Below are 24616 nucleotides of genomic sequence, written 5' to 3' on the forward strand. Positions count from 1 at the left end.
AGGCCTCACACAGCTGGCACAGGCTGCCTTCCCCAAGACGGGGAAAGAAGGGGTAGAGAAGGGGTTCACCTGGCCTGGGGAGGGTCAGACCAGCTCCCTTCAGCTCGAGGAGCAAAAGCCCAGCCCACGTAGGGCAGGAACGTGCCCACTGAGGGAGCAGGCGTGGTGAGGGCCTGGACAGGATCCTGCCCACACAGAGATGTCCTCACATGTGCCTGCGCACCCCACATGCAGTCACACCCCACGGCAGGCGCAGGAATGCGGAGGACGAGGCCAGCGAGGCTCTCATGGGGTCAGGCGAGCTCCCAGCCACAGGCCTCGACTTCCCGGCACTGCAAGTGTTCCTGGAGAAAGGGCCCAGGGCCGTCCCTCCCGGCACAGCACCCACAGCCGAGGTGGAGGCAGCCGGGGCTTGGGTTCCCGTTCACCGACAGGGACGGCACGGCCACTGCGTCTCCTCTTCTTCCCTGGCTGCTGGGGGTCGAGGGTTGACCTGTCAGGCCGGGGTCTCCCAGCATCATCAGTGTCATCGTCACCACCAGGGCTCCCATGGGTCCCTGAGTCCTCTGCTGAGGGTGAGCAGGCACCATGGGCCATGAGGCCATGGCTGAGGGTGGGGACCCAGTGCCTGCTGTGAGGACAGTGGCCAGGACCAGGGCCTCACACAGTGAGTCCTCCCTGAGTAGCCAGGGTGACCTGTCCAGCGCCCACCCACGGTGGGGTTACCTTTTTGTTCTGGCTACTTCTCATGTCTGGGATGGGCCGGGAGCCCCAGCTGGTCTCTGCCAGCCCTCCCAGAGCCGGTCACAGCCTCTCTTCAAGACGTCCCCTGCCAGTCCCCTTGGCCCTGCCCTGTGTGTCCTGACTTCTCAGCACAGCTGTGGGCAGCAGCAGAAGGTCACAGGGAGGCTGGGACCTGCACCCTAGGTCCTTCCCGATGGGAGGCAGAGGGGGCTGCTGGCTGACCCAAGAACCCACTTGGGACCTGTGGGCCTTCTATTTCTGTCCTTCCTCTGGGCCTGGGGCCCATGGAGAGTTGAGCCAAGTGACCTCAACCACCAGGCAGCCCTGCTGCGGCTGCAATCTCTGGTCTGCGAGGTGGGTGGAGAGGACACTTAGAGGTCGACGGGTCAGCCCCAGGCCAGGGTCTCACTTCCTGCCTCACCCAGATGCAGCATGGACGCTCCACACTCTGACTCCTAGCTGGCACACTCACTTTGTAAATGCTGCTTCTTGGGGAGCAGAGCCTGCTCTTGTGTTCCCGTCCTCTGTGCCCTGGTCAGCACCCCCATTGGAGGATGGAGACTGCCAGCTGGAGTCCAGCCTTCTGGGACAGCCTGCACAGCTCCATGACAATGCGGCCTGGACGGCTGCTCTGTGGCTGGAGACAGGAGGAGTCGGGCCTCCAGTGCCTTCCAGGGTCCAGAGAGGGTCCTCCACGCCAAGCAGCAGGGCTCAGGCAGCAGCACGTGCAGCGGCCCCAGAAGCAGGTTAAGCCGTGGGCTCAGCAATGTGCGCATGCAGTTACAGCTTCATAAATGTGCAACCGACTTTGCAGCTGTGGGGGTCTGGGACCCCATCCTTTTCCACTGGGCACCACCGCCCTCCTCATCATGGCTGACCACATGGGGCCTGAGGCATACAGGGGACTCGTGCAGCCCTGGGGCCACAGCTGCAGACCATCTAACTCTGGCCTGGCGGGAGGCATCCAGGGCTCAGGCCAGGTTGCAGGGGTGGTAAACTTCTGGGACTGGACAGCACAGGGCAGAGGCCATGTCACAGGGTGGGCATGTCCTCCCCAAAGCAGAGTACCAGTGGGCAGCAGAAACACCTCCCAATCCCGCAGCCCCTTTCTCAGCCCTGGGTCCTCATCATGTCACCAGTTACCCGGCGCAGGGGACATGCCTCAGGCTCACTGCTGGGAGCTGGCCTGCCAAGCCAGGAGAGCCACGGGGTTCAGAGAGTGGTTCACAGGACCGTCTGCAAAGGCCCCAGGTTGTGTGTGGCTCGTTACTCAGGCAACCAGTTCATAAAAGTGCTGACTCGAAATCTTGGGATTATTAGTGTTATTTTCTAGCTTTTGAAAGTTGGGATTTGATGGTTTTTAATTTTTCTCTGAACTTCCTTCAGACCTACTTCAGATTTCCCAGCCTTAATCCCACCCTCCTGGCAGAGGGTGCCCATGACCACCTGGAGGTTTCCGGCCTCAGAGTCAGGCTCAAGCTGGGGATGCTGATGTCAGGCCCTCTGGTCACAGGGCTGACTCCCAGGGACATGTGTCATGCCCAGCTCTCAGCTCACAGCCCTCCTGCTGGAGAATGGAGGCCCCTGGCTGCAGGACAGGCCTCAGACTGGAGCTCCTTTGGGCTCCTCACCTGCCTAAGCCTCCATGGCCCCCATGGCTTGCCACTTCCCCAGTGTCCCCAGCGTCCCCAGCAGCCCTTGGCCTGGGTGCTGGCCTGCACCTAACACTGCCCGTGCCCGACTCCTGTGGACCTGCTGGGGCTGCTGGCAGCATGTGGCTTCTCCCATCTGCCCTTTGCTGCTGTCACCATGTGCACCTGAAGTAGGCAGCCAAGGGTTCAGGCTCCGTAGAAACTGGAGTCACCATCACAGAGCATTTGGGACCATGGGCAGTGTCCTGAACGGTATGATTTCCCTGGTGCTGGGGCCTGGTCTTCTGGGTGCCAGAGGCCGCGAGGCCTGAGTGGTGCTGGAGCAGGAGGAAGAGGCCATCTGGAGCAGGGCGGGGGCATCACCCAGCATGCAGGGCCAGCTGACTCCCAGGCTGACCTCGGCCACCCACAAGGGACTCAGGATGGGCACCACTCTGGGAGGTGTGATGGGGTGACAGGTCCAGGAAGCGATGCCCCTGGCCCAGAGACAGGGCCCTGGAGGTCGGTGGCCACCCGGCTGCAGCCTTGCCTTGCACATGGCTTCTCATGAGAGGTGGCCTGCAGGCACCTGGTCTCTGGGGAGGCAGCTGTCATGCAGTTTTCGCTTGGCTCCTGCAGCAAATCATGGGCACAGAAATTGTTCAGGCAGAGACACGTCTGGGGACTGGACACCCAGGCCCAAGGCCCAGGCCAACTGGACTCTGGTCAAGGTCCTCACACAGTAGAAGGGGTAGGACCCCTGGGATCTCTAATAACATCATTAATCCTGTCTGACCCTCCACCTCCTAACCAAGTCACCTGCCAAACCCCAGCCTCCCAGCCCTCGTCACCTTGGCAAGAAGAGCTTTGGGGACACATTTTATCTGCAGCTTGTGGAATAATCGACTATTTTTGCACTTGGGGGCAGGACACGCCTGGGGGAACGTGGCTCTCCCGCCCCAGCTCTGCAATCTCCCAGGGCAGGAGCTTCGTGTGTCCTCTGTGGCATCTCCAGTGCCCAGAACACAGCTGGACATGAAGTAGGCATCCAGGGAATGGATGTGTGCTGACCATGAGGCTCTTTACACACCAGAGCTGGGGCCGAGGCTGGAGGCTGGCAGTGGGACAAAGCCCTGCCAAGGCACAGCTGCAGTCCAACGCCAACTCGCCAGACCACATGCCCACTCTCGCTCCCCCCAGGGCCGCGCTCACTAAGGCCGTCTCACCCAGCTCACTGGATACTGCAGCAGACGCCACGTGTCCTGGAGCAAGGGGACATAATGAGGCAGTGGTCAGCTGGGCCTCGTCCTGAGCAGACAGCTTGCTGGCACCCCCAGTGACATGGGGGGGCCAGAATCCATTTCCTCTTTCTCCCCAAGGCAGCGCGTCCCTTTCTGCTGACAAACCAGGGCTGGAGCCTGGCTCTGTCTTACCCTGCCAGTCGCAGAACACACAGGCACACGGCCCCTTTGAGGGTCACTGGCCCCTGGCTTCAACCCTGTGCTGACAAAGCCCTGTCCACCCTCCAGGTTAGCAGTTTCCCTCTGGCTCTGAGGCCTGTGGCCCACACACTCTGTGTATGGGAAATCATCCCTCACAGGCTTGGGCATGAGGTAGGATGGGGTGACCACCAGGGGACAGCACAGCACCCACCACTCAGCCCCCGTGTCCTCCCCAGTGTCGCTGACCTCCTCCACGCTCTGCTCGGAGCCAGGTCCTCAGGGAACCTCCCCAGCAGAGGCACTGGACCCCTCTACGCCCTGACACCCACGTCCTGTCCTCGCTGTCACTCAGTGGTCAGGAAGTCTCTGCCTCCCCTCATGGTCCATCCCTCAACGCAGCCATTACGTGCTTCTTAAGCTGCTGCTGAATCCTTTTCTTCCAACAAATCAGCACAAAGCATCTTTAAAACCAGGGACCTCAGACCTCCTACAGGTTTGAAGAGAGGGGGGTGCAACTCCGGCCTTGCATGAAGGAGCTCCCGGAGGGCCCACAGGGGGTCAGAGCTGAGGGTCAGCCTCTGGCCATGTTACGTTCCCCTGGGCAGGCTATCTTTGGGATGTGTGCCACTCTGTCGCCACCCAGAACAGGGGCTCCTTGCCCTCCCGGAGATGTTTGGGGACACACTGCAGCTGCCCGCTGCTGGGCGTCAGGGGCTGAAGCTGGGGATACACACTGTACCCCAGCTTTCCTGGGCTGCCCGAGTCACTGCTGGGCACTGAGTCACCTATGGGCAGCAGATCCAGAGAGGCCTGAGCCTCCCTGTCCGAGGACTGACACCCACATCCTGTCCACACTCCATATTCAGTGTTAAGCAGGGTCTGCACTGACCCAGATCCAGTTCAGCCTTGCACCAGTCCCAAGAGCTTCTCACCTGAGGTCAGGCCTGTCCAGGGTCAAGGGAGGCACAGGGGGCTGTCACTGTCTCAGGTCACACCTCCTCCCACCCTGGCTGAGTGAGGGCCAGCCTACTCCCGACACCACCAGACCTGGTTCTTTCATGTGTGGGGGGAACTTGAGGGTCCTGGGAACTATGAGACTCACTCCCCTTTACCAATCTCCCCGCAGCCTCCCCGTGGAGCATACAGTTCCTTCTCACAGCCTTCCCCGGCAGGAGTCCCTCCTGGGCTGGGGCCTCCCCCGATGGATGGCCAGATGGTGGCCCACCCTCCTGCCCCAGCTAGCCTCTACTCTCCACATACCTGGGTGGAAAGTTCAATCAGGAACCACGTGGGCCCCCCTTGCCCCCTCCTGTCCCACAGAGCCCTAAGCCCCAGCACCAGGGGTTGGGGAAAACACAAGGTGACTTCAAACTGCTCTTCCGACCACTGCTCTGTGGGCCTTCGGGTCTAGCCATTCCCCACAGGCCTGCGGGCAGGGTCTCCTGCGCTTCTCTGTCGGCCTGGTACAGCGGGGCTCTGCCCAGAGGTCAGAAACAAGGAATGCAGCTCTCAGGTTGCAACTGGGTCCTGCGACGTGGCTCCCAGCACACGTGGACACCACAGCGGGCAGATCCCCGGCCCCCCCAGGCCCTTCTACTGCCCTGGCATCAAGTCCCCAGATGCTCTTGTTGGTTTCCCACACATGGAGCTGCGTGAGTTCAGAGGCTGGTGGACATGAAATGGGCTGTTTCCTCCTCGGTGCCCAGAGCCCTGACTACTCATAGACCCCTGGCCAAGAGCTGGAGGTCTCGTCACCTCCCCTGCCACTGTGCCCAGCCTGGGCCCTCACTTGGCCAGAGAAGTAACGTACAGATACCTCGGGGCAGTGTGCTGTGAGTAATGCACCTGTTCTGCTCCACCAAGCCTCACTGCCTCTACTGTCCACCCTGATCTTCACCAGCTCACAGACAAGGAAATGGGGCCTTCCCTCTCCGGGACACAAAGCCGGCAGGAGGCAGAGCCCAAGTCTGTCTAGTTCCAAAGCCTGTGCGCAGAGCTCCTGGGTCTGTGGCCTCGTTTGTGTCTAAGGAGGCACAGCACGCAGAGCTGGGCCTCCTGGGGGGCCACGGGCCTGCCGCACAGACAGCACAGCTCCTCACCCACCTGAGCACCTGCTGCCCATCTGCTCCGGGAGGAGGCTCCTTGGACGAGCCGTCCTCTCTCTGGGCCTCCTGTGCCGGGTGATTTGGCCTGAGCTCTGCGGGGATCTCCCGGCCAGCCAGCCACAGGTCCCTGGGGCACCACAGGCTCATCAAATCCAAACACATTTACTCCTCAGGCGCCCACCCTAGAAAACAGGGACAGAGCGCACACTTCCGGGGAAGAGGACTCATGGAGATGCTGAGCCCACGCACGACTTCCTCACCTGGGCGCAGGAAGGCCTCTTCCCAGCCTGTCCCCGCTCAGCCTGCCGAGCTCGGGCCCCAAACCCCAGGCCCTGCAGTGTCTCTGCCACGTGCTTCTGCCCCGGGGACACACAGAGGATCACCAGGAGCTTCGCATCACCCCCTTAAATAAAAGGAACAAGATGTGAGCTGAGTAGGAGTCATGACAAATGGCATCTACATTCCCAAAGCACTGGACGGGGTCCAGCTGCCTACACAAAGTCCACTGGCACTTGGAGCAGAGTGCGGTCCCCAAAAAGGTGGCTGATACAGGCCCTGAGGCTGCACCAAGTGCCCTCACCCCTCTCAGCAGAGCTGCAGCTCCCACAGCTTGGGGACCCATGGAGCAGGTGGCCCTGGCTGCTGCTGAGTCCAGCGTGGTGGAGGGAGCCCTGAGCCTAGCTGGATGGCCAGGGGTGCACCCCTGAAGGCACACACCAGCCAGCCCTACCCAAGACTGTGAAGGGCACAAGTGCAGTTGCCACCAAGTGCCAGGGACGTTGGAGAGGGGACCTCCCAGAAGCCCAGCAGACTTGGGTAGGCCCCAAGGACAATCTGGACCAGGGACAGCTCCCCCAGGCGGAGCTCACAGTGTTCTCTATTCTGGGTTCATCTGAGGGGGACGAACCGATGGTGTCCTGGAGCAGGTGGGTAAGCTTGCTGTTCCGATAAGGCACGTGGCCACGGCGCTCCGACAGGGCACCCAGGACATCTGCCAGGGCTGCGAGGCTCCGGTTGATGAACGAGGTCTCCCTTAGTGCCAGGCCAGTCACCCCAGATGCACCTGCAAGGCACAGAAGCCCCCTCAGCCACCCTGCACTTCCAAGCGCCCAGGAGTAAGGAGGCTCTGGGCGGAGGGCCTCTCGGCAGCTGGTGGGGAGGCACCTCCTGGGAGTCCTTACAGTGGACTCCGCCATCGCGCCAGCATGGCTCCTCCAGGGGCCAGAGCTGCTCCTGGAAACTGAGGAGGAAGAATGTGACCTCTGATGGCCCTGGGGAGACCTCTGATGGCCCGATGTGACAGGGCTTCGAGTCACCTGAGCAGAGGTGCCAGGCTCAGAGCTTCCTGGTGGCCGGTCAAGCCTGGCTGTGGGCACCCCCAGGTGAGGGCTTCTTCCCGCTGCCTGTCTACCCAGCTAGCCGCCAGCTCCTGCTCACCTGCACACTCACTGCCGGCCAGGTCCACCAGCTGCAGCTTGGCCCGCGCTTGCCTCGCAGAACCCGTGTGGTCCACAGGAAGGGGCTGGAGAGGCGGAGCCTGGGGAGAGGTGCTCCACCCCTTCCCTGCCCCAGCGTGACCCTGCAGGGGGGCAGGATGGTGCTGCTGGCCTGGTGGGAGGGGAGGACAGAGGTCAGAGGGGCAGGGAGTCAGTGTGGAGGCCTCTTGCAGCTCCACCCTCCAGGCCTCACCCACCAGCGAGAAGCTGGTTCTGCCTCTCTCTTCCTCTTAGAAACAAACTGGGCAGAGGGACAGTCGGTGGGTTCTGTAGGGGACTATAACAAGAAAAGGAGGCGGGTAGCATGCTTCACATTGGGAAGTCTAACGAACGCCCAGTTCATCCCAAGAAAACTAAATAATGCTTCCTAGTAGTCCGGGTGACGACGGTGACTGGAACCCTGGGAAAACCCATGCCCTCCTGGAAATCCATCCATCAGCTTCACAGAAGCCCGAAGAAGTGCTGTGTCCATGGGTCTGAAGTCTCGCCCTGCGAAGTTCCTGAACAGACTCCACGAGACCTCGAGAGCTTATGCTCATCCCCCAAAACAGAAAACACAGAGATTTTCGTAGGAGAGCCCAGAACCCCTGCACAGAGGCCACCTCTGTGTCTGTGTCTTGTGGCAGCACTCACAGGATCAGCAGAGTGCCTGGCGCTACCTGGGCCCTACCTGTGCCCAGTCCTGTGCCGGGCAGTAGTGTGCTGGCTGGTGGAGTGGCTCGAGGAGTGAGTATGCTGCCCCCCGCCCTCCCTTGTCCGGGGACCACAGTGTGGAGTGTCCTTGTGGCAAGACGCACCACATCTGTCTACACTGGCCTTCCAGGCAAGAAGGAAATGAGCTGGAGCAGGATGCAGGGCTTCCCTGGGGCTGCATGGGGGGCGGGGCCAGAGCGGGCTCTGCAGGACACACCCTCTGCACCATGGACTTCCACACGCCATGCGGGGCCTAGCCTTTCCTTGCCCCCTGGCGCCCTGCCGTGCACCCGTGCACATGCACGTGTGGGCCTCTGTGACTGGAGTCCAGGAGCTGCTGCTCTGGACGCCGTGGGCCTCTGTGGCATGACATGGTCTTTCTGACAAGCCGGGAGTTGATCTCTCTCCCACTGTGCAGTCCCCTCAGGACACTGTCCCGCGCCCCCAGGTGCCGCATGCCCTGTTGCCCATGTCCCTAGCAGATGCTTCCTCCTGCCCACCTCCCTCTCTCTCCCCAGCCTGTGCCCTAGGGCCTCCTGTGTTCAGGTCCCAGATCCCAGGTCCTTGGAGGGTGTGGCTGCAATTCCTGCTCCAGACCCCGGGTGACCCCGGGATTTTTCCTCTTGGTGGATTTCTGTTACTTGAACTGACCCGGCGCCAATAGCAGCTCACCAGTGCTGTCTGAGGGGGACACCACGGTCAGAGTCACCGTCACCACCAGGTGAGATCTGGAAGAAGCCATGTGCACCAAGGTGGGGTGCCTCGCTCTGAGCTGCAGACCTCCGTGGACAAGTGCCACCAGCTCTGCGGCGCTGGCGACGGCCCTGGCAGGGGAGAGGTGTTAGAGGGCACCCAATGGCAGGTAGCAAACACCACCAGCTGTCCCCAGGCCAACACAGCGGGCCACCGCTAACAGACACCGCTCCCAGACATGGGTACGGCAATTCCAGAGGAGACTGAAGCTGATTTAGGCAAAACAGAACATAAGCAATTATAAATAACCAGGGGTTTCACCAAATCCAAGGTCAGTAACCCCCAGTTCCCATCTTCCTCCATCCATTTCACCCTCACGGACCCACGTTTTTAGAATATTCTATCAAATTAAATTCAGGAGATAAGAGCCCATGTCCATGGATGGGGCTGTTGCTCAGGCTCCGCAGGGAAGGGCTGCATTTGGATCACAGTCCGTCAGCCAACAGCTGAGAGTCTGGGTTACTTCTGCAAACATGTCACCACCAAATGCCTGGCACCTCAGGCTTCTGGAAACAGGACCAGCCGCCGGCACAGCCTTCTCTTGCTGAGTCTGAGTCCTCCCCGGCTGGGCAGCCCCGCCGTGGCCTCAGGTGGGAATTCCTCCTGTCACTCCCTGGTGGTGGGGCAGGTGCTGACCCACACAGGGCTTTCACAATAACTGGAGAACCCAGGCCATGTGAGGAGTGCACATTCACAAGACGCTGCGTCCCTGCGCTCTACAACATGCTGATGTTCAAGTGTGAGGAAGTTCACTGTCCTCGACTGACCGTGGGCAGTGAGGTCCCTTCATCTGCTTTTCCTCTCCTTCAAGGTGGGGTTGAGGAGGATGGAAGACACAAGCACAGTGGACAGGGGAGTACAGCAGGATCGGGCTGTGACTTCACCCCAAGATGCCCCACGAGCAGCCCTGCACTCCCCAGCCTGTGCCCCCAGGTCTGAGTCTTAAGCAGCCCAGGGCCTCAGAGTGTCGGGCCCAGTGAGCCGGCGCCCCCACACATTGCTACCTTGCACAACCTATTTTCTTTAGACTAAGTAAAGCCAAGGGAAAAAATGTTGCTAGTGACTTATGAGGGGGGAATGTTGCAAAAGTCATCCATAAACGCCCAACAATGTCAGCCTGGAGATCCCGAAGAGAACCAGGCCCCCGCCCTGAGCTCCGAGATTAAAGGAGCCTGGGCTCCCTGTTTACAGTCTCCTTTAAGAGAAGAGCCCTAGGCCCGTTTCATTCTTGAGATGGCCTGCGCTCTGTCCCTCCGCTGAGTGCCCCTTGCCTTCCTAAATGAATCTCTGCTATGCCTCTTCCCGACAGGTCCCCAAATTATTTTTCTGCAACAAATGTCAAGAGCCAACAAAAGCTGAGTTAGGTCCCTGTCCCCTCCTGACCCCTTTGGTGACAGGATGACACCCTCCCATGGACTCTGATGAAGACTTTTAAAGAGACATTTATTATATACCTTTTAAAAAGCCTTTTCTATTTCTTTCTCTTGGGCTGAGGACTGAACCCAGGGCCCTACATGCACAGGCTGGCATTCCACCACCCGGCTCTACCCCTTTTTTATTTTCAACAGCTTTATTAACATATTATCAACATATAAAATTATTGAACACCTTGATGTTTTGACAGACTCACACACTGTGACACAGTCACAGCATTCCAGCTGATTAACGTATCTGTCACCACTGCAGAGTTCCCAGTAAAAAAGGCCACTTTGGGCTGGGGGTGTACCTCAGTGGTGGAGCGCTTGCCTGGCACACATAAGGCCCTGGGCCTGCTTGATCCCCAGCACCATGAGAGAGAAAGAAGGAAGGAAGGAAGGAGGGAGGGAGGGAGGGAGGGAGGAAGGGAGGAGGGAGGGAGGGAGGGAGGTAGGAAGGAGGGAAGGGAGGGAGGGAGGAAGGAAGGAGGGAGGGAGGGAGGAAGGAAGAGAGGGAGGGAGGAAGGAGGGAAGGAGGAAGGAAGGAGGGAAGGAAGGAAGGGAGAGAGGGAGGGAGGAAGGAAGGAAGGAGGGAGGGAGGGAGGGAGGGATAAAGGAAGGAGGGAAGGGAGGGAAGGGGGAGAGAGGGAGGAAAGGAGGAGGGAGGGAGGGAAGGAAGAAACATTCTTAAACTAAAAATTGGGCGACATGCACTGAACCCTGAACCCTATGTGGCCGTCCCGCTGACCACCAGCCTGATCCTTCTGCACAGCTGGCTCTGCTTGGGCCATGGCCGGTCAGCACCTGGGCGGCAACTGTCCCTCGGGGGCCAGGGGACCTCTGTCCTGAACTCACGTGCAGATCAGACCCGGGACCTCTGTGCATCCTTCCTGGGTTGTCACGACGTCACGCTTGACCCCAACCACTGCTCCAGAACCCTCTTTGGTCAGGAGATCAAAAATGTCGTTATTGTAAATCTCCACTATGGACACCTCAGCCGTGGGGCTTCTCGGTGGACTTTCTGAAATGAGCCTGGGGAAGCACACACGGGATTAACCAACAGAGGACAGCCCGGCCCCATGGCAGATGGCCGCAGCCACAGATACTCAGCAGGAATCCTGCAGCAGGGTGCAGGGCAGGTCTCACAGCACCCAGGTCACTGCGAAGGGAGTCCCATCTAACCTGGAGGGAGAACCGTGCCTGGGGACAAAGTGGCTTCATGGGAGTCTTGCTTAAATCAGCTGCTGCACAGCCCTACCCTCAGGCCAGGCGGCCCAGGTGGAGAAGAAGGAAGGATTCACAACCAGGAGCAGAGACCTGCAGCCAGCTCACCCTGGGGCACGAGCCTGGGGCAAGCTGTAGACCCCAGGGCTCCTTTGTCTGAACCCCCTGCTTCAGGGAGGCTTGGTCAGCGGCATGGAGGCCAATCCACTCATGAGGTCCAGCCAATGTCCCCTGGCCTCCTGCACGCCCACTCAGCTCTCAAACACCACCACGAGTCTCACAATGCTTCCGCTTTTAAAGTGTGGTGTGCTGACCACTGGAGAACTGGAACTAAGGGGGCTGCTCACCTAGCGGGGAGCCCACCCCACCACTGCCCGCCCTTCCACATCCCTCCTGATCCTGCTCTGCCCCCTGACCTGTCCCAGGCCAAAGGACAAATGAAGCTGCTTCATGGTCCAGATTCCCGCCTCCCTGACACAGCACAGTTGGGTCAGCTGATCCCCATCCTGCATTGCTCTCGCCCAGGAGGACAGGCCCAGGGAGGGCATTGACGGTGGGCTTGAGGCAAGTCCTGTGAGATTTTCCCGTCCGAGCTTTGCCAGAAGGAGTCGTTAGTCCAGATCTAGAGACAGTTGTGGGTAAAACAAGCAATCGATGTCTTCTCATGGCAAACAACAGACCTAGGCAACAGAGCAAAGGTGAAGAGGAGGCAAGGGTCCAGACACCGACCGTGCGCACACTGGAGTCTGTGGGGACCGTGCCAGGAACAGGGTCTGCAAGATGCCAGAGGAGCTCACTAAGCCGGCAGCTGGGTGGACATGGCCGATGCAGACGTGGCCTTTCCTGGCAGGGGCCAAGTGTTTCAGGGTCATGGGCCCCGAAGCAGGTGCTTCTCATCCACAGAATTCCCCAGAGTTCATTTAAAATGCTCATCGACTCGTCCTCTGGATTCCAGAAGTGGTCGGAAACTGCATCTTCTCTTTCAGCCTTTAAGCAGCTAAGTTTCTCGGGCAAGATATGCGGTCGTCACGGAGAGCAGTGTCCTGTGGTCAGCCCAGGCGACCCCAGCCCAGGCTCCTGGGTTACATGGGCAGGCCCCACAGAGACCCCTTTCCCTCCTGCGTGCCCTCGGCTGCTCTGTGTCCTGTCCAGTGGTCCTGCCCACGTCCTCCTGCTGCCACCCACGGTCTCTTTCCACTCTAGGCTTCTTGAGGGCTGAAGTCATCACACTCACCTCACGTTCTCCGTGCCTCTGACGGTGTTGGGGAAAGCATGAGGGTGAGCAGAGACCCGGCCCGGGAGGCGGTGTCAACAGAAGCTTAGAAGGAGCGGGGAGATGCAGAACAGAGTCCCCGAATCTCACTTCAAACGGCAGCAATGGCTTCTCTGGTAAGTGCAGTCTGGCAGGACCCTGTTTTAGGGTGAAGGGTCCTCAGACACTCCCTGATACGCGGCCCCGTGTTGTAAGTTTGTCTTTTGGCGGGAGGACAGAGCACATGTTAACTCCGGCACACCCATGCTGCCCCCGACCAGTGCGGGCAGCTGAACTTAAGGTCACTCGTGTGAATTTCCTGGGACCCCAAATAAAACACAGACACACACTTTACCTTTAAATCAAGCTCCAGGACGGCTCCTCCGCTCTCGACCTCAAGCTCCCCAAATGGGAGCGAGGAAAGTCACGAGAGGCTGGCAAGAGTGAATGACCTCTTTTGGAAGTGGGCTTTTATTGGGGGGACCCTCGTTCTTAGAAAGTTCCATCAAAAAAGACCAGGAGGGGCAGGGTTACAAGGACAGGCGACAGTGATTCGACCCTGGGGCTGCAGGACGGCGCGCCTATGTCTGAGGACACATTCTGCTACTTCCAGGATCCGGGCAATATCCAGGTAACTACAAAAGGGACCCACAGAGCCTCTCGGATCACGGGAAGGGGAGTGCCAGTCATTCAGCAAGACCGCCCCCCCCAGACTCACCCCCACGTCTGGCTGAACAATGTCTAGAGCTCGTCTGAGGTGACCAGCTGGGGTCTTAGCTCCGAGAGATCAACCTCATCAGCTTACACTTGGACTGAGATCTCGCGGTGGCTGTCCTTCTGAGCCGGGCTTAGTTCTCCTGGCACAGTGTCTCCAGGTCCATCTTCTTGTACACGACAGGATCGTCCTTCTGTGGCCAACTCGTGCTCCATGGGGCACAGGCCCCACCCCTTCTCTGTCCACCCTCAGCTGACGGACACTCAGACCTCCTGTCTTGGCTCCTGTGACTAGAGCTGCGGTGACCCAGGGAGAGCCGGTGTCCCTCAGCACACTGATCCTCTCCTCTGGACGTGTGCCTGGCAGTGGGATTGCTGGGTCACGTGCTGGTTCTACTGCTGGTGTTTCAGGGAATCTCCGTGTGGTTTTCCACGCTGGCTGTGCTGATTTACACTCCCACAACAGTGCAAGGGCCCCTTTCCTCCACCTCCTCGCCAGCGGTCACCTTCAGTCTTTTTGGCAATGGCCATTCTCACTGGAGCCTGGTGAGGGCTCACGGTGGTTCTGACTCGCGTTTCCCCGACTGGTGGTGTGAAGCATTCGTATGCCTGTTGGCCATTTGCATGAACTGACCGGTCAGGCCTGTTGCCCATCTCTAGTCAATTCTCTAAGGATTTGAGCCCTCCACACCGTCTGCTCCGGTGGTCCAGATGGCTTGGTGCTCTGGGTACAGATGCCAAGAGGCTGCCTGCACAGGTCCTTCACAGTGAAGGAGGAGCAGGAGGACTGAGCAGGCAGAGGGCAGACGCTCCCCCGGAAATCCCCTCCTGCAGGCCTTCTCAGCCCTCAGCCTCCAAAGGAAGTGAGGAGCCTCACGCTCCAGCCAGCAGTCCTGTGGCTCCCAGCTGCAGCTGGCCGTGCCTGGGGGCTCAGACCCGCACTCCCCTCACCCTGGAGGTTCTGATCTGCTTCTCCTCCTGGATGGGCACTGTCCACCTCATCTCTGAGCTCTTCTGCAACCTACAGCTGAGCAGTGTCTACGGACACCGAGACTCCCCCAAAGCTGGACCCCAAGAACTGAGCTCAGCATTGGTGAGGCAGCTCTTGGTGTGTGTCTGTGGTGGGGCCTGATGCTATTCCCAGGGCCCTGTTCTGCTCAGCCGAGGAGATGGGGAAGGATGGACGCCTGTGCCCTGGGGGATCCCTGAGGGCACGTGCATAGCTTCCCTCCCCTCACACACAGGCACAGGCTGGGAAGTCTGATCTCCAGGACCTGTCACTGCAGCACAACATTATGCAAAGGGCATGTGTCCCAGGACAGGTGGCCAATGACAGAAAATACGGAAGGACTTTGCAGCATGTACCCAGAAGTACTTAGTCCAAGTAAATTGGTAGACACGTGAGTTTGACAAAGATTTAAGGAATACCAGTTTGAAGACACTAAAGCACCCGGCTTGGTGGGGTTGCTACATCATGGTTCATCCCTGGTTTTAGGACACAAAAGGACAACACAAGGAAATAGAGACAAAAGTCGAGTCTCAGGGTGGGGAGCACAGAGGCCGCTGGCTGTGCTGTCTGTCCCCACGGGGCAGGGCCCGGGCTGGCTGGGTGGGCAGCCATGGTGCGTGCAGAGCAGCGTGAGAACCAGAGGGGAGTGCAGAGGCCAAGCCCAGCGTGGGCTGGAGAGCCTCACCGTCGCCATGGGCCCTGCCGACCTGGGCGGCTGAGGACCTTATGGTTTTCTCCTAGGACTAATTTAGGTGGGGACATCCTGACCATGGCCACAGGTCTCCTGTGGGGACCCGTTAATGGAACAGGAGACCCTCCATCAGGAGGCATTTGCTCCCTGCGGGGGAAAGGAGCCCAGGGATCTTGGTCAAGAGCTCTGTCCTCAGGAGACTTTCGTGAGCTGAGTGAACGGCTGTCCAGAGTGAGCTGACCCTGGGCCTGCTCTCCATCCCTCCCGCCCCGTCTCATCCCACACAGCACCGAGGCTCTGTGCTCAGAGTCACCACCATCCAAGTACCTGAAGAGCTCCTCCGCGACTCTGGGAATAATTCCCAAGTCAGCGTGAGCCCCCGACGGCAGCCTAGGCTGGTCCTCAGCATGCGGCCCCAGCATGGTGTAGCTCTTCCCGCTCCCAGTCTGCCCGTAGGCCATGATGCACACGTTGAACCTGAAAGGCAAAGCCTGCTCAGGCAGCAGCACACGCCCGGCCGGCCACTGCCCAGCGACCGGCCATTGTCCAGCATGGAGGCGCCCTCACTGAAGGTGAAATTTCAACACACTTCATTTCATGTCCCCCGTGACTCCACTTCTTGTAAGTCAGGTTGTCATTCAGCCATGACTAGTGCCACTACGGCCACCGTGTGGCTATTCTGCACACAGCCCGCATCTCGCCCTGCCTGCTTCACATCCGACGTCTCTCATGGGTCACGTCCTCCGTCAGCTCGCAGATCACCAGGGCCGACCCACAGTGGGTCCCTTCCGAATTCCCACAATGTCTCATTGGCTTTCACCACAGTATTAGAGTGGCTCGAGGCAAGTGCATCTTCATGTTCCATGAAATGCCATAGAAGGATGCGTGTTTTCTTACCAGGTTCTGAGAACATTTTGTTGGTTTTAGTTAGTCAGCAGCACAGTGGCCACCGTTGTACACCGATGGCTTTAGGACACAAAAGGACAACACAAGGAACCGTGGGCTTTCCTTCTTGCCAGTGAACCCACCAGTGCCCAGGCCCTCCCCACCACCTGCCCTGGGGTTACTGGACGACAGTTTGTTCAACAGAAGGCAAGGATTCCTGATGGACCCTGAATTTCCCTCCAGTCCTGTAGGCCAAAACATCCACGAGAAGGTTGGAGACATCTACATAACGTTTTAAATTAGTTTATTACGTGAAATCATATCCTCAGCCATAGGTGGTCTTGCCTGAAAGGTGCTGGCCAGATGCACGCTGCAGGGTCCTCCACCCTGACTGCCCGGCAGGGTCACCCAGCATTCCCAGGCCCATACTCCCCTCACCCCAGAGGTCCTGATCTGGCTTCTCCTTTTGGATGGGCACTGTCCACCTCATCTCTGAGTCAAGTGAGTGCTTTCCCTGGACAAAGGTTTGGGCAACTGGTTGGTGGTCATCTGAACACTCAGTGCCCAGAGCAGTGAGGAGCCCAGAGGCCCAGACTGAGGGAGCTGACGCATCCCCAGAGACCTTGGGGCCACAGGGACCAGCTCAGGACCTGTAAACTGTCGCCCTGCACTTCGGGATTGAGGCTCGAGGCGCGGTGACGGGAGCCACCACTCCCCACTCTCATCTGCCGGGCCCACTTCCCTTGCCCTTGGCCCAGCAGAGCTCCCTCGCGGGAGGGGGAGTCAGGCAGGCGGCACAGAGGCTGGGACAGCACAGCGCTCTGGTTACCAGGGGAAGCCAAGTGCAGCCGAGACTGCAGCCACGGACTCTTCACTTCTGAAAAGATGCCTGCTGACCACAGCAGCCTGGCCATCTCCAGGGAGATGGACACAAGCCAGCTGAGGCAGAAACTGCCCAGCAATGAGCGGGGATCTCTGGGTGCCGGGTGGTGAGGTGGGCATGGGCCAGCCCCACTCCACAGATCACAGGCCTCGGGGCAGCCAGGGCACCAATGGCGAGACAGCAACACTGCAATTAGCTTCTATTTGTGGAGGTCGGTCACGCAGCCTCCTCTCTGGGCAGACACAGGGGCGTCTTCTCCAGGGAGTTGGAGGTGGACCTCTGGGTAAGTTGTGGCCTGAGGATCCTCAGTTCAATATTCCAACCTGGTTTAACTGATGGCTGAAGAAGTGCTCTTTACTCCTAAGACCCCTGCCTTTAAAATCGGTAGTTGTGCTTTCTAAGAATAGACAGAGCCCCCGACATGATGGAACGTTCACAGCAGACTTCTAAAATGTGTGAAATGTAAAGAATCCCAGAGGGTAAAGGCAGCCGCTAGGAGGCCCGGGTCCACCCACAGCCACCCAAGCCCTGCTCAGGCCCGTCCGCTCTGCACAGCAGTGCCCTCCATCTCCAGGGGTGGAGGCATGGTGCAGTGCAAGACACAGAGCCAGCACTGGCCACAGGCTGCCCCCGGCCAGGCCTCTGATTTCTGTATGGGAAAGAGGTTTGCTTAGGTTTAAATGCAACTGTGATCACTGGCCTTAAAAACATTTTCACTCACCCGTCCAGGAAGGACGTCAGTAGGGGACACACATCTGCAAACACAGCCTCCTGAGACTCTGCTGGACCGTAGACTCTGCGACGAACAGAGGGTGCGTCGGGGAGGAAGGCTGCTCCGGCATCCTGCAGGAGCGGGGCCTGCGTGCAGGCCTACACGCGCACCCCGACACACTCGAGACCCCTGCCTGTCCACAAGCTGAGAGGATACGGGAGGTGGACAGGTGGCGCCCTGCCTGGGAGCTCAGAAGCATGGGGGTGTGCGTAGGCAGACACCTCAGTGCTGCTGGGCAGCCCAGTCCCCGAGACCCCGGCTGGACGGCGCCTGGTGGACTGTGTGTGCTCTGAGGTCCACTGCTTCTCCCTGGAGGCTCTTTCAGGACACCCTGCCCCTACTCACCTGTGTTTTGGTGAGCACCTAGCTGGGGACTTGGAGGAGTCGGTGAATCTCCAACTGCCCCCACAAAGCCAGAGGCCACTGCAAGGTCAGGAAGAGAGTCCTCAGACATTGCAGTTAGGAGCAGAGGACTAAGCCTGTGCCCGGGGCCCCTCACCATCCTTTGGTGGTGGTGGGGGGAGGAACTTCCCAACCCTACTTGCAGCCCTTCTGTGCCTCCCGGGTCACCCCTGCCACTCAGGAGCCAGGATCACTCACACCCAGCTGACCAGGAAGGCCTCTGACTCAGGCCCTGTTGTTTGAGAAAGAAAGAGAGAAAGAGAGAAAGCCCTGGATTTACCTGGGGGTGGGCACAGGGGTTATCTCTCACCGCCATCCCCCAGAGGCGGGACAGGGGGCACGTGTCAGTCAACCCCATGCATGATGTGCGTGGTTTATGTGTACTCGGCCAGCTGCTTCCTTCTAAACAGCACTTACCTTTCAAAATTATACGTCTTATTGATCTTAGGGTGGCCAGGACGATGGCATTTCACCAGAATCGTTTCCTAATAGAAACAAAATAGAGCCATCAGACCCAGCCAGGGCTTCACTAATCAAACGGGAGCCAGGGTGGAGGACAGGCCCTGGGCCAGGGCCAGCTGTGGCCTGTTTGGTCAACACAGTTTCCTGGACCACCCGGAGCCCTTTGCTGACAAATGCTGCAGGCTGCGAGGTGCAGGATAGCTCCAGTGGTCAAGACAGAGGACGCATGGCCTCGAAGATGGCAGCCTGCCCCAACCCAGAGAAGGCCTTCACCCCGTGGGGAGTACGTGATGGCCTGGGGCCAGTGGCCTGAGCATCCTGGGCACTTGCAGTTTCCCATGGGGGATGAAGCCCCCGAGGCTGGAGAGCCGCTTTCCAGCCACTTCCCCTGGGCCTTCTGAGCCTTCTCCTTCAGGTACCTCCCGGGGGAGGGGAGCCGAGGCCGCCCTTCAAGAAGTGGGGCACCAGCTTCGGCTGCTGCTGAACAGAAGAACGTGGATGGGCTCCAGTTCCAAAACAAACTGAAACTTCATGGAGAGACAGCGGCTTGGGAAGGCGAAACAGCAACAGCACAGTTCTGAACGGCCAGGCGTTTGCTGTCCACAAGTCCTTGTATTTGGAGGAAGCAGGATGGGCGCTCCCCACCCCCTGGACAGCACATGTTGCATGCACAGGAAGCACATAGGAATTTCTGTGAGATGATAAATACACGCCAGCGCGTGCCCTGTTCCGGGATAGAGCCACAGGCTGTGGGCCCGACAGCTGTCAGTGTGAGCACTGCTCCTCTTCACTGTCCACTGCTGAAAGCCCCTAATGGCAGCGGCTAGAGCACAACGCTGCACACCTGGCCAGGTGGGGCTCCTGATGCAGCTCTGAGGCTGCCGCACAGGCGACCCTTCACCGTCTGCAGTCACAGGGGAATGCCATGTGAGTCCCTGCATGCATCTGGGTACTGCAGGCTAGGGAGACATGACTAAATGTTGGCCTCTGCACACATCCTGCAGGGACGAGGCTTGGCTTTGCCTGACAAACAGCCTGGCCTGACCCCTCCCACCTGCAGCGCCTGCCATGTCCAAGCACGAAGGCCCTGCCCATGCCCAGCCTGTCCTTCACACCACTGCATAGGAATGTTTCCAAGATGCCAATTGAAGAGGGGGCAGTGAGGTCCCTGAAGCCCAAGAAGCAGGTCACGGGAGGGACAGAGCCAGGTCTGGCAGAGGGTCCCCCAGCCCTTACTTCAAGTCCCTGTAAGCTGTGGTAGACCAGGAGGTCGTCTGGGCCAGGATGAGAAGATCAGGAGCACAGGTCGGGGAGCCTGTCCACGGGAGGGCAGCTCTGCGAGGCCCTAGGGAGCACTCGGTGTGCCGCCATTGCTTCGAGAACTAAAGGTTCCTACACCCCCCTGTCATGACCCCAAGACAGAGCTTTCTGCTCTTCTCACCCCCTAAACTCCCTAATAAAAGGCAGGAGCAAAGCTCAGATATCAACGAGGACCAGGGCACCCACAGCCCACGTGGACCCATAGCCTGGCGGCCACACTCCAACATGGCCAGCCTTGGCCCCGCTCCCCTGGCCGGCACCCCTCTCACTTGACTCCTGCACCGGGAGTGACCCCCATGCCATGCAGGCATCAACAGGAAGCAACGTCCCAGCTTCCGCTGCAAGGAGAAATCAGTGGAAACCCTGAAGCTCGACGGGTTCTCTAAGGAACACAGAGGGCCCAAGCACAAGCTGCAGACCAAGGCGCCCTCGGGCTCCGGGACCTCCGACTGCAGTGCCATCAGCGGAGGAGAACACCTAGACCATCCCCAGGAGCAGGGAGTGGCTGCCCCAGCCCAGCTCAGGGCTCTTTTCTGCCTGTCCTCACAGAAGCTCCCTGTTCACAACACTGCATGCCTCTTGGTCTCACGAATAGGACTCGGTTTAAAAACAGCCTCCAGCCCCGGGTGGGGGCTGCCTGTGGTGGCGCAGTCCCCAGAGGCTGTGGATCTGCAGCTGCTCTCCTGCAGCCCCGTCACTCGAGGGCTCTGCCTCCGGATTCTCGCCATTCCTGAGGCTTCTAGAGGCGGAGGATGGAATCTAGCATCCTGCAGCGAGGACAGGGCTCCAGGCCAAACCGCACCAGCCCTGCATGGTCTGTTTCTTATTCCTACCTAACTTCCTAGCTAGCTTTCAAACCTGTAGGGCTTAAAAGTGCTCCCAAATTCCAGATCTCACATTTTATAGAAATAAGTCTGAGGCCAGGAGGAAAAAGGCAGACCCCATGCAGACTGGACAGCCAGCTGCTCCGCCGTGCCCCCGCCCCCCCCGGGAGGCGCACTCACAGCCAAGGCTGCCGGCCTCTTCGGTAGCAGAGGGGAGCCCCACCCTCCTGGGGGCCCAGGCGGGACACCCAGGTGAAGCACCCTCTGCATCCTTCGGAGATGTTACCTTGATGCCACGGGTGGTCGGGGCCTTCCAACTCTGACAAGCCACAGGGTGACACAGCTGTGATCCTCTCTTGGGAGGACACCTGTGAGGACTGCCGCCTGGGGACCGAGCAGAGCCCTGAGTGTGACCGAGCAGAGCCCTGAGTGTGACTTCCTAGGACCTCTGTGGATAGGGCAGCGCCTACAGTTTATAAGCATTATTAATTCCTGTGTCTATGTTCAACGAAGGTGCCAGCACTACCAGGTGACACAGGATTCAGCTTGCAAGGGGGACATCAGGCACCAGGTGGACCACCCAGGGAGACCAGGCATTGCCCACGTCTGGTTTCCACGTTGGGTGATGCGTTTGTTAATACTGCAAAGTAATGATGCATGCGTGGTTCTGAATCACCCACATCTCCAGGTTAAGAGAGGAGTAGAGCCATCGATAGCCCAGCCCCGACCCACCATGTGGACTATGTGATCCCATGGCTGGGCATTCCTGCGAGCTGGTGGAGATGTGGGCCACAGGGAGCCCTGGCCAACACGGCCAGGAGACGGCTGCACCCCGAAGGCAGAGGCCCTCCATGCAGAGGAAGCCCCAGGCATGCTGGTGCTCAGGTCCCCAGGAAAGCTGACACCCGTCCCTGCACGGGGGTGAGAGCCACCGCTTGCTACTTCTGGAAGTAAAAGGAAAGAATGGGGTGCCCAATATCCCACCTCCCTCTTGGGCTGTCGCTGGATAGCACAGGGATGCCCCAGCACCCTTCCAAGTTTCCAGGAAAGAAGAAAATCAAAGGAGCTAGATTCTCCCCACCTGGTGTTGGAGAGCTCACTGCCTCCGCTGGCATCGAGCACCTGGCCCCACACGCCTCCCGTGATGCACCACCACCACTCAGCTGGGGTGGCCTGGGCACGTGCCAGCTGGCAGATTGTGCCAAAGACAGGAGCAAGACGAGCCGCACCTCAAGTGTCAGCAAACTCAGACTGTGGGCTGCACCCAGGGCTCACGGGGGCTGGAGGGGACTGGGGATAGGAAAGCCACAGAGGACACCAGAGCACCAGTTGGCAGGACCGTACCAGGCTCAGGGAGGCGCACTGGGCAATGGAGCTGAGGGGAAGAAGCTGAGGCCAGGTCGCGGTCAGCTGGTGGGGCCGTGGCCTCTGCTTGACGGCTCATACCACCTCTGCCTTAGGCCTCTGTTCTCGTGTCTCTGTGTTGAGTCTTTATTTCACAGAAGGTTTGAAGACAAGGTCACAGAACTTAAGGAAGAAAGAGTGAGAAGAAAGGCCGCAGCGCTCATGGACAAGCCCACAGGCACGATGGCGTGGCCTGAGGGACACCTGGGCAGGCGCCAGGGACGTGGCGCATCTGAGGTCCCTGGCTGAGGCTCCAGGTCTTCAGACACGTGCAGCAGAGGGCGGGATGGTGGCACCAGGGACCCGGAGGGAGGACGGCAGAGGGCACGGGTGGCAAAGCCCCATTCAGCGAGCAGGACACCCTGGAGATGAGGTGACAGCCATGCGCACCCGACGCCTCAGAAGCGCGCCCGGGTGGCAAAGGTGGCAGCTGTCAGGTTGCCTCGTTACACACAGATGGCCATCCCAAACCAGGGTTAAGATCCCTTGTGCCCGAGGCCCATCGAGGAGAGAGCATGAAACACGGTGGACAGGAGCACCAGGCACAGCTCAGGCACCTCTGTGCCCCGGCCCCTTGGCAGTGATCGCCTTCCTTCAGGGAGGAGGCGGGACAGGGCTCAGGCCTGTCAGTAGCTGTCTGCCGGCCAGCTTGCCCGCCCAGCGACAGATGAGGACAGCTGGCCTGTTCCCGCTCCATGCCCCTGACTCGAGCAGGTTTGATGGCTGGTCGGCCACGGGGCTGGTGTTCCACGTGCTCTGGAGCTGGGGACAGGGCAGGAGTGGGGGTCCCCTCTGTGGGTGTGAGGGGCTTGCAGAGGTGGCTGTGGCCAGGGGCGCAGTCCTGCAGAGCTGAGGGCTATAGGCAGGGAGACGGAAACACATGGACCGTAAGGAAGGGCCAGCTGGCCTCAGAGCCCCGCACAGCCAAGGCCACACGGGTACCAGGCCGCACTACATGATCTGTGGGAGTTTTCTATCCCGTGATGGATGCAGAACCTCCTGGGATCCCCAGGCACTGGACCGCTCTGTGCTCCCGTGAGCTCAGCCCTCCATGAGTCTGCAGCAGGGGACAAGCTTCTCTACGGCACGGACGCTGGGTGACTGGGAACACTTCCGGTTGTCCAGTTCCACATGTCTGATTTATTCAACCTCATCTGAGTCCTTCCCATGGCCACCATCCCCCTGCACCCCGGGTTGAATCCCAAGCCTCCCTGCCCCAGGCCAGGAACACGACACCTCTTCCCAAATCTGCCATCTGCTCTGTCATGTGGCTTGGACGGTGGGGCAAGGAGCACCTGCCTAGCACCTGACACCAATACTTCCTACATTTTTCATGGGCACTTAGGAACAGAGATGGTTTAGGGTCATGTGGAAGGTGCCTACCAACCCCCCACAATGTGGTTTGAGGTGCATATGATACACGATGCCCCTCTCCCAGTTACCTGAGCCTACCCACACCGCGTTGCCCACATGTCTCGAGGTGGTCCGGTAGCCTTGCAATCGTAGGATCCATTAGGCCTATAGGTCTATGACTTAAGTAAGCATGAAACAAGAGAACATGAAGAACTACCACTGGAAAAGGAACACACTCCAGAGGCACTCTGCAGGAGTGGGTGGCTTCCTAAGACGGCCTGTGCACAGGCAGCCACATGCTGGCCCCGATGAGGAGCCTCGGGAGGAGCCGCACGCCCTTGTGGGAAGAGCACTTCTGAGACAGAGGTGGTGAGCAGGGTCTCATCCGTGCATCGGGGGCCAGCACACCGAGACTGGCTGACAGGAGAGGAGGCTGAGCACAGGGACCAGCTGGGTGCAGTTGGCCCTTCCGTTCTGCGTCTCCTGAAACAGAAACCCAAGCCTCTCTCTGACCACAGTCTGTAAAAGTCACGTTTGTTCTTAAAACAATTTTCAGTTCCTCACAAGTGATTCATATTTGAAAACTAAATCTTGATCTTAAAGAAGTCCCTTTTAGACCCACTTCGTGGTTGGAAAGAAGACCCCCTCAGGAGCCACATCCAGTGACAGTCGGGGCTGTGACTCCCTGGTCCTGCCTGGCACGGGTGATGTGAAGTACCTGCCGTGAGCGAGGGGACGTGGCCTCCCTCTCCGGAGACAGACCCTGCCAGTCGGCGTGGTGGACAGTCCTGTGACCTGGTGTGCAGACGCTGGGGGTGCGGGCATCGAGGTTGCCAAGGAAAGGCACCATGGCAGGGGGTTCAGAGAAGCCCCTGTGGAAGGGGAGAGGGCCCTGGAAGGTGGCCATAGGCTTGCAGGCAGAGCAGAGCCTTCAGGATGGAGTGAGAGCCCTGCAGGTCCTGCCCGCGGCACCGCGGAATTCCACAAGCACACACTGAAGAGGCTCTGGCCAGGAGTGGGTGTGACCATGATGTGACCAGGTTGCATTTGAAAGGACACTGCTGCTGGGCAGGTGAGCAGGCCAGCCAGGAAGCCAGGAGCATTCGGGCAGGGGAGAGGTGGCCTGGCAGGAAAGAAACCGT

At 59.4% G+C, this 24616-nt stretch overlaps 1 protein-coding gene across 1 annotated transcript; it reads right to left on the minus strand.

Moving 5' to 3' along the window:
• Positions 1-285: 285 nt before the first annotated feature.
• On the minus strand, positions 286-24381 carry LOC143401805 (kinesin-like protein KIF25). Its single transcript, XM_077109719.1, has 11 exons — positions 24193-24381; positions 22804-22977; positions 17659-17780; positions 15497-15646; positions 11135-11311; positions 8763-8935; positions 7360-7530; positions 6830-6985; positions 6183-6325; positions 2933-3008; positions 286-569 (listed from the first exon to the last, which is right to left on the minus strand). The coding sequence occupies exons 1-11, from the start codon at positions 24379-24381 to the stop codon at positions 286-288; spliced, it is 1815 nt and encodes a 604-aa protein (XP_076965834.1).
• Positions 24382-24616: the final 235 nt, after the last annotated feature.

This window comes from Callospermophilus lateralis, chromosome 6, assembly GCF_048772815.1.
Source record: "Callospermophilus lateralis isolate mCalLat2 chromosome 6, mCalLat2.hap1, whole genome shotgun sequence".
NCBI classification, from domain to species: Eukaryota; Metazoa; Chordata; class Mammalia; order Rodentia; family Sciuridae; genus Callospermophilus; species Callospermophilus lateralis.